We start from the raw sequence: 9,736 nt of genomic DNA on the forward strand, positions 1-9,736 counted from the left end.
CTAATTAGATGAAAGGTTTTTAAGCAAATCTGAGACCAGAAGTTTAGGTATAAGTTAACTGATAAATCCGCTTCCCATTTTGCAATAGGAAGTGATATTGATTCATCTGTTTTAGAAAGCATTCTGTATATTTTGGATAGTAATTTGGGGGGTTTAAGAGTAAGAAATTGAACCACACTTGGTGGTGTTTGTAGTTCAACTTGACCCGGTTTAAATTTATTTTTTACTATGGATTTAATTTGTTGATATTCTAAAAATCTTTTCTTGTTGATCCCATATTGTGTAACTAGTCCGTCAAATGAAATAAATTCTGTTCCTTCTAGTATATGTTCTAAATATTTGATTCCTTTATCACTCCAATCTGAAAAGTTTATCATATTATTGTTTTGTAATATGTCAGGGTTGTTCCAGATAGGTGTACGTTTGCATGGGATTAATGAAGACGCCGTCAATTTTAGAAACTCCCACCATGCTGTCAGAGAAGAGCTGATGTTGATGCTTTTAAAGCATTCATGTCGTTGGATGTTTGAGCTGATAAATGGTAGGTCTGAGATCTCTAGATTATTGCAGAGTGCTTGTTCTACATCTAGCCAAGGTTCATCTAAGAGGGTGTGTTTTAGCCATCCTGAGATAAACTGAAGCCTGTTGGCTAAGAAGTAGTGCTGAAAGTTAGGCAGTTCTAGTCCTCCTTTATCCTTGGTCTTTTGTAGTGTTTTTAAGCTTATACGTGGGGGTTTATTTTTCCAAAGGAATTTGGACATACATGAATCTAGAGATCTGAACCAATCTTGTGACGGTTTAGTTGGGATCATTGAGAATAAATAATTTATTTTTGGTAAGACCATCATTTTTATAGCGGCAACCCTTCCCATGAGTGATATGGGTAGACATTTCCATCTAGCCAGATCATCTTCTACCTTCTTTAAAGTGGGATATGGTTTAATTTAGTTAGATCTGCAAGCTTGGGAGAAACATTAATACCTAAATATTTTATATTTCCCGATTGCAGTGGTGTAGAAGAGGAATTATGGAAGGAGCAATTAATCGGTAGGACTGTAGATTTTGACCAGTTAATTGAGTAATCTGATATTCTTGCAAAAGAGTTTATCAATTCAATCACCCCAGAGATATTGGTTTGTGAATTTTGGAGAAAGAGTAACACATCATCCGCATAAAGGCTGATTTTATGTTCCACGTTCTTGCATTTTATGCCCTTAATTACTGAATTCTGTCTAATTGCTGCTGCTAGTGGTTCAATAAAAATTGCAAATAGTGAAGGGGAGAGTGGGCATCCCTGCCTGGTGCCCCTCAAGAGACAGAAGCTGGAGGATGTCTGGTCATTTGTTCTAACACAAGCTGTTGGGGAATTATATAATATTTTTAACCAGTTTATGAAAGAGGATCCAAAACCAAATTTGTGTAAAGTTGCAAATAGAAATTTCCAGTTAACTCTGTCAAATGCTTTTTCTGCGTCTAAAGAGAATATTGTAGTTTCTAGGTTTTTACTGTATGAGTAGTCTATCAAATTAAGTAATCTACGTGTATTTGTTGATGAGTGCCTACCTTTTATGAAACCAGTTTGGTCAGGATGAATTAAGAGGGGGGTTATTTTCTCCAGTCTCTTTGAGAGAGCTTTGCAGATTATTTTAAGGTCTACATTTATAAGGGATATTGGACGATAGCTTGAGGGATATACAGGGTCTTTGCCTGGTTTTAGCAGGAGATTAATGTTTGCAGAATTCATATTTGATGGAAGTCTGCCCTTTTCTTTAATTTCCAACAACGTTCTGTAGAAAACTGGTGCTAGAATCGACCAGAATTCTTTGTAGAATTCTGCAGGAAAGCCATCTGGACCTGGAGCCTTATTATTGTGCATACTTATCAGGGCTTCCTGGAGTTCACCTGGTGTCAGTGGTGAATCCAGTGCCATTGCTTGAGTGTCCAATAATTTTGGAAGAGTTATGTTGTCCAAAAACTGATCAATTTCTTTTTTAGATGGGTTTATTTGTGGTGAATACAACGTTTTATAGAAATCCCTGAAAATGTTGTTTATTTGTATCGGTTCATATAATGTGTTCCCAGATGAATCTTGAACAGCACATATAGGCCTCCAAGGTTTGGAGGCCTATCTCCCCCTACCACCACTTCCCCTGCCAGTGGCGGACCCCCTCAGACATCGGTGCGTTGGTGGTTCTTTGTGTCCGGGGATGGGCGTCCAGGTACACACCGGCTCACTCCTTGGCGGCCGCTTATCGGGGCCTGGAGCCTGGGGCTCGCTCGGGCCACTTCGGAGGTGGGGTGCCCCCGGCCTCTCGGCCTGGGGCTCGGTCACTCAGGCGCAGCTGGCTGCCGGCGGAGCTCACGGGCGCGTCACTGCAACTCCCCCTGGCTTCTGCTCCGCGGCTGCTGAGTGAGCCCTCATCTGGGACTCTCCTCAGCTCTTTCCGGGACAGTGGCGCAGCTGCCCCTCTGTTGGTCTTCCTTGGTCTCTTGTGTTCTGGGGGCCTCTGGATGTCTGGAGTTTTGATCTCCTCCACACCTGCTTCACGCCCTGGAGGACGGGGCTGTGGCCCCCCCACACCCTCTAGCAGATTATTACATGAAGGAACCTTTTAAAAAAACAAAAAACAAGCGCGTCCATGCTCACAGGTGTACACACGGGTGATCACACCCACAAACTACACCCTTTTTGGCTCCTACCTCAAAGCACACTGTGTTCTGTTGATCTTATGTGCTGCACAATAATGTTTAACATTTAGTATTTACTGTCATATTCCCATATATCATTGTGATGTTGTTTATTCTATTACTCTTGTTCTCTTCTGCTTGCTTTCTTTTTTCTTTCTCAGCAGGTGATCCAGGTGATTGATATATGCATTTTTTTTCTCTCTGCCCGTTCTGTTGGTTTTTGTCTTTTGCCCTTCTCCCCCGTCCCTCTTCTCAGCTGTTTCTCTTTCCCTCTTTCTTTCTCCCCTTCATTCCCCCAGTCAAGTCTGTCCCGTATTCAGTAAGTGAAAATAAAATAAACAATAAAAGGTGAATCAAATGGACCATTACGGCAAGGCTGGGATGGTCAATTTGGTAAAGTAAATCTGTTGGGCATCTTTCTTTGCCTTTAGACAACAAAAGAGGCAAAAGAGCCAAACGGGACAGGCCAAAAAAAAAAAAAAAAAAAAAAGAGAACAGTTGCTAAACTGGCATAAGAAGCAACCTTCTTATTGCAACATTCTTATGCAGGAGGTGGAAGAAGCAGTTTCCAGAGAACTGCTGGGAGGATATGGAGGCAAAGGCATAGCATGAACATAGCATGCTAGGCTGGAGGGATCGAAGAAGGCATCAATGGCATGTAGAGATGCATGACTGTCTGAGAGCACTGCACCACATCCATGCAGCTAGTAGATGGAGTAGATAGTTGATCGTAGATAGAGCTAGTAGACCCAGACAGCAAATAGGCTTGGTTCTGGTTCTTTTTCGTCTGCGAGTGATTGATTTGGAAGAAGCAGAAACCGTGGGAATTACAGCAATGCCATCGGCATTGACTTTTACACCGTGGGAAAGGGAAAGTGATGTAATGAATAGACAAGTAGCCAAACACCTGGGAAAGCAGACATATGACTGAATGTAGATCTCCCCATTGAACCAATGCACATGCAAATGCCCGGTATGCCCGATGGCCAGTCCAGCTATGATTACAAGCTTCTATGATAAATAGCATTGCCATAGAGTTAGCTGATAAAGAAATACACAATTGGATATATGAAAAAATAATATGTTACCTTACCTGAAGGTGTAGTTTTATCCAAAAAGTACAGAGAGGCCAAGAGTAGCTGCATTCATTTAGGTGATCCTGAAAGAGCGCAAAATTTTCAAAGAAGGCGGACCGTTGTGTAACTCAATAACTTTGTGTTCTTGTAACAAAGACTGCTTTGAGAGAAAATAATTTAGGTTCACCACACGAATAATAATTGCAGTAATGCTGGAGTGCTACATTTGCGTTGAGTGAGATTAAAAAAAATGTTTAAGCTTAAAGAGGGGCTTGAATTTATTTCTTTGAGTTTACAAATACTTAAGTGCAAAAATGTACTCCTCCTACCCCTAGTGCCCCAACAAACTCATTCATTTTGTGTTCAGAATCAGCCTCTGCTGGTTTAGAATAATTTTAGGTTTATACAAAGAAATTCAAATTAATTTGGTAGTTTTTAATTGCATTTATGAACAACTAACACAATTTGGATGTGTTCTTTGAAAGAAGGACCTGAATCTGTTTTTTGAGTGTACATGAGAAGATGAACTGAAGAAGCTTCTCGGATGAGAGGTGAAACGTCTTCAAGCAACTTAAAGAAGTCCAGACGCTTTTCTTTGCAAGCTCCTTTGATGAAGTGCATGAGAGTTTTCCTCCAGCTCGTCATTACAATTCACTTTGGTATATTTGATTTCACTGAGTCTGTCTCCTCAAGAAGCAGAAGAACAGCAGAAAATGAAGACGTCCATTACAGAGAGACTGGCTTCTTCAAGCAGAGACCTTCTTTAGACTCAGTGCAGGACAGCACACAGCAGGATTTATTCACAGTTCAAAGACTGAAAATAGCTTAACACAGACAGGTGGTGGCACAGAGTGTATCTACTCTCAGCTTATACATTCTTGGAATAACTCATGGTAGTAAAAAGTATTTGAGGGTGAGGAAGTAATTTCAGACTTAAGCTGCTGTCATGTCTGACTTCCTCTTTCACAGGATTTTTGCAGGAAGCTAAAAACTGACGATTTTTTCACTGCTGTATTTCAGGGGCATCGTGTCACACCTCTAGCAGCTTTGCAACCAGACAAAACAGACTTGTTGAACTTTCTTGAACTGCATGTTTTTTTTGTACCTCCTTTTTAATCTAGTGACTTATATGTTAAGTTGACTAAATGTTTCACTAAAAACATTTTCATCTCACTGTGAGATCTTCACTTGGGTGTATTTGGTAAGGAAACATTTTACTGCTTCTTGTCACAAAAACTTTTGTTTATTCGTCTTTTGCTAAGAGAAGCATACATATTTTATTTATTGATGCTTCAGTTTTCCAGGAACTGTTATGTTATTGTTTTCTTATTTCAAGTGGTTTCAAATCACACAGCTCTTTAGATTTTCTTCATCTTTGGTAATAAAAATGGAAAATCTGCTGATAAAAGTTTTGATTGTTAACTTGTTTTGAAACACACCAGTAGAGTATAAAAGCTCCATGTGTGAAATCATTTAAATAAAAAATCATTTTTGTTCACAAATGCAGGGAATGAGTTTCTGAACATGGTGACATTCGGGATGTTACTGATGGTCGTCTTTTTTTCAGGTGAGCTGTTTATTTAGTCAATCTAAGACATTTTTGAATCATTTATAATATTATTTGTTTCTTCAAGCAAAGTGAAAACAGAGACTTTTTCTCTTTATGTCTTGAAAAGCTTTATGTAGAAACGAGAGGGAAAATGTCAGTTTGTTTCTACATAAAATATACACACACAGAAACATAATGATACTAATAATTTGATCAAAGTTTGTTTAAAGTTTTGTTGGGAGCAAAATTCTTTTTATTATTATTTTTTTAACAATATTTAATGTGTGAATGGGTTAACCATGAAACTATCCTTACAGGTGCTTCGGCTCACTGCCATGATGACCTTTTTGTAACTGCACCAAAGAAGCTGGAAGCACTGAGTGGAACTTGTTTGCAAATCCCATGTAGCTTCAGCCACAAAGCAGAACAGACATTTATCAGCACAAGAAAAACCTTTGGAGTGTGGATTAAAAACAATTCTGATATTACCAAAATCAAAAACAATGTGATCTTCAAAAGTAGTGGAGCAGTTAGCATCTATCCAATAAGTATTACCGGGAACCTGAGTCAGAGAGACTGCACCACTCTGTTTTCTAATTTAACCACCACATACACAGACACATACTTCTTCAGAGTAGAGAGTGAAACATTCAAGGCGACAGCTTCTTGTGATCCTCTTCAAATAACAGTCAGAGGTAAAGAAATGTGAGTTTATACTTTGTAACATGTTATTTTTAATTAATTTTAATTAAATTAACTGCTGAGGAAATGTTAGATGAAAGACATAATGATCATAACTAACATCCTGACACTAAAAGGATGTATGTATTTCTTTCTTTTAATTTCTGTGCTACTTTGTTCAGGACTTGATTACATTTCTGAACTTCTATGTGAATTCAGGAAGATAGCATCACATGATTAGTTTGAAAGATTTTGTCCTCTTCATTTTTAATATGTGTTTGATGTGAAACCACAGATTCTCCTTGGAGGCCCAATATTACAATCTCAGGTGATCTGAAGGAGAAGGAGTCTGTCACTATAACCTGCTCAGCTCTCACTCCCTGTCCACACTCCCCTCCTCAACTCACCTGGAATCTCCAACAAGACTCTCACAACAAAATAGAGGAAAACACAGATGGAAGCTTTACAACTAAAATCCAGCAGATCATCACTCTGTCAGACACACATGATGGAAAGAAGATCAGCTGCTCTGCCAGATATCCTGTGAACCAAGGAAACGACACCAAGACAGCAGAGACAGAAGAGACTCTCAGTGTTTCATGTAAGACGATCAGTTTGTTTTTTCATCCTGCAAACATATCATGATTTATAGGATATAATTTATTTCTCCAGATGCTCCTAAAGACACCTCAGCATCCATCAGTCCATCAGGTTTGGTGTCAGCAGGCAGCTGGGTGAACCTGACCTGCTCCAGCAGAGCCAAACCTCTAGTCAGCAGCTTCACCTGGTTCAAGAAGAGCAGAGATGGAGCTGTGAAAGTATCTGAAGGAGAGATTTACAGCTTCAATGTAACAGATGGAGGAGTTTATTACTGTGTGGCCACTAATGATCTGGGTAATCAGACATCAGCAGAGATTCATGTGACTGTTGGAGGTAAAGTAAAGACAAATATAAAACTTAGTCATCAGGACTTTATTAAAGTCTTTGGAATCTGCATAAAGGACAAGTCCAGAAATTTAAGAAAGAGTCATGTGTGTAAATATCTGCTTTTACTTTTATTTTTAAGTGTATCTTATTTTGCTGTTTGTTTTTATACCTGTACATGTAAGTACATATCCAACTTAGACCCATCTCACACAAATGAAAGGTTCAGTCACTTATATGGTTTGGATTTGGTTCTTTCTTTTGTTTCTCTCTACAGGAATGATCAAGCCTGTATTATGGGGGGCTGCTGTTGGAGCGATCATTGGGATCATCATTCTCATCTGTATGGTTTTCATCCTTTGGTAAGACTCCCAGATACATGTTTTGCTTTTTTAAATCCATAGTAGCTTTTATGTAACTGGAAAATAAAACCAAAAGTTGCAAGATACCGGTGTGTATGCCCCACAGGGTTGATGTCAGGAATTCTGGAGTAAGTTAGATGAAGTGTCTCCAGGGTGGTGGTTGTAGAAGACTTCAGTGTAGGTGATGGAAACAAAGGTGATCGGTAGGTTCTGGATAGGTGTGTGTTAAGAGATGCAGAAGGATAGATGGTAATGGATTTTTTGAGAGAATGTAAATGACTGTGGAAAATGACATTGTACTTTAAGGAGAGAGGGACATAGGGTGACGTATAAGAGTTTAATACATCTTGTGGCAAAAGTGCACTCTGAAAGAGACAGGAGACTCTCCAGGTCCACTTTGAAAAGTGAAGTGAATAAAGGCAGATTAAATGTTGGTGGATGTTGAAGATGAAACAATGTTGCACAGATTTCATGGAGGAGTTGAGTCTCCAGGTGGTAGACAGGAGTAACCAGATGGCTGGGAAAGTACAGCCGAAGTAGTGAGGTAATCTGCCAAGGAAGTGTATCCTCTGGACAGAAGAAAGAAGGGAATGAAACTCGGTGTGGAATGAGGACGTACAGGAAAGTATTCAAAGGAAGAGGTTAGTAATGAAAAGGTTGGATCAGGGATATTGAGAAAGTGCGTGGGACTTGTCTACATCTAACATTAATATATAATTATTATTCAACAACTTTCAGACATTTTTGAAGACATTTATTCAAAACTGTATTGCAATATATAATAATACTAATATTACTTTTTCACATACTACTGATGCTACCGATGCTAATAATACTATTAATAATGATTTAATAATTGTTATTAATAATATTATTATAATTGAAAATTTCAATTTAAAGAGCTCCGCTGTTTTTTGTAGGTATCTGCAGTCAACACATGTAGCTTCACATCCAACACAGGTGGGTAACTGAATTTCATTGTGTAATATTTTCTGTGTTTATGATTCTAGGACATAGATTTAACTGAGGTGATTCATAGTAAGTGAGGTAGAAATGTGAAAAGTGACCCTTTGTTGTGTCTTTTATTTCTCTTTTTACTGTTTGATGTGAGACACACCTGATGTTTTGACGCACAGGACTATATATTTAATATTAAATTTGGGTCTGATCTCTGGCTACAACATTGGACTTTATAGCAGTTCTACGTTTACTGTGTTCAGTAAAAGATGGTTATTTTAATGGTACCAGAATTAACTTTGGTCTGTTTGCTTTCGCAGAGTGTGTCGCTTGAAGAAGCAGCCAGAACAGCAGAAAATGAAGACGTCCATTACAATGAGATCGAGTTCTCGAAGCAGAGGCCTTCTTTAGACTCAGCGCAGGACAGCACACAGCAGCAGGATGTGGTGTATTCACAGGTCAAAGAGTGCAAGACTGAACAAAGATTAACACAGACAAGTAATCGAGAGTGCGTCTACTCTCAAGTACAGAAAAAGTGAGAGTGCGGATGTGTCTTTGGTTAAACAAACGTTAATACAGAGAAATGTTCTCTTGTAGTAAAATACAGGGAACGGGATCAATATGCTTAAGCTGGTAATGTCTGATGGTTGTTAACAGCAGTGAGTAGTGCTCCCACAGGAGACTAAAGTAAACAAAGGAGATATCAAAGTGACTCACCTTAGCAGTTTATTTCCAGTAAAATATGTTTGTTCTGTGGAACCCATTTATCATACATACTACATTTTCAGTGCTTCTAAAATGAAGAATTTTAAAATAATAAGCTCAGCATGCAACTAAAAAATAAGCTCCACCTTCTGTATGTATGACCCAAAATGTTGTGTGTTGGGTGGGGAAGTAATATTGGGTTCCTTTGTGGTCACTTAGTTTCTTACATGCGTCACTCTTGTAGTGATCTGTTTCTGTCCACCACTAACTAGTAGAGAAACTACAGTCCTAAACCCTCATTTTTTTGCATTTTTCTATGGTTGACATGAATAATTATTTAGAGATTGTAACATTTTACAATCTAATAAAAAACAACAACTTGTTTTCTGAAGACTTCTGAAATATTTTTTGTGCCATGATTTACACCTGAGTTACATGTTATACAATCAGGCTTTCATAAACTCAGCTCTTAAGTAAATGCATGACTGAAAGAATGAAGATATAAATGCATCGATCTATAAATGAATTTATAAAGTTTAGTAAGTCTAAACTGGGTGAAAAACTGAATGCCAGCTCTTCCTCTACAGTGGGTCTCCAATTAGAGAGACGGACACAAAATAAGAGCTCTTTATTCAACTCAAACTTTAGTAAGTAGTTATAGTTCCAAATAAAGTCAAAGGAGTCTATCTTCTTTTGTTTTAAAAAGTGTATTTTTTTTCATGAAGCTTCTTGCTAGTTTGCATCCATCCTTTACTGCCACCTTGTGACAGCAGTTTTCTATTGTCTCTGAACGT

At 38.5% G+C, this 9,736-nt stretch overlaps 1 protein-coding gene across 2 annotated transcripts; it reads left to right on the forward strand.

The window, feature by feature from the left end:
* Positions 1 to 4,816: 4,816 nt before the first annotated feature.
* LOC309714706 (sialoadhesin-like) lies at positions 4,817 to 9,330 on the forward strand. 2 transcript variants are annotated; one of them, XM_082547343.1, is made up of 8 exons: positions 4,817 to 4,965; positions 5,272 to 5,331; positions 5,631 to 6,008; positions 6,290 to 6,595; positions 6,667 to 6,927; positions 7,196 to 7,280; positions 8,201 to 8,240; positions 8,558 to 9,330. In XM_082547343.1, the coding sequence occupies exons 2-8, from the start codon at positions 5,289 to 5,291 to the stop codon at positions 8,774 to 8,776; spliced, it is 1,332 nt and encodes a 443-aa protein (XP_082403469.1). In that variant the 5' UTR covers positions 4,817 to 4,965; positions 5,272 to 5,288; the 3' UTR covers positions 8,777 to 9,330. The 2 variants fall into 2 exon arrangements, with proteins under 2 accessions (XP_082403469.1, XP_082403470.1); XM_082547344.1 differs by lacking the exons at positions 8,201 to 8,240; positions 8,558 to 9,330 and adding an exon at positions 7,387 to 7,477.
* Positions 9,331 to 9,736: the final 406 nt, after the last annotated feature.

This window comes from Aulonocara stuartgranti (assembly GCF_965226115.1).
Source record: "Aulonocara stuartgranti genome assembly, chromosome: 9".
Taxonomy (NCBI): domain Eukaryota; kingdom Metazoa; phylum Chordata; class Actinopteri; order Cichliformes; family Cichlidae; genus Aulonocara; species Aulonocara stuartgranti.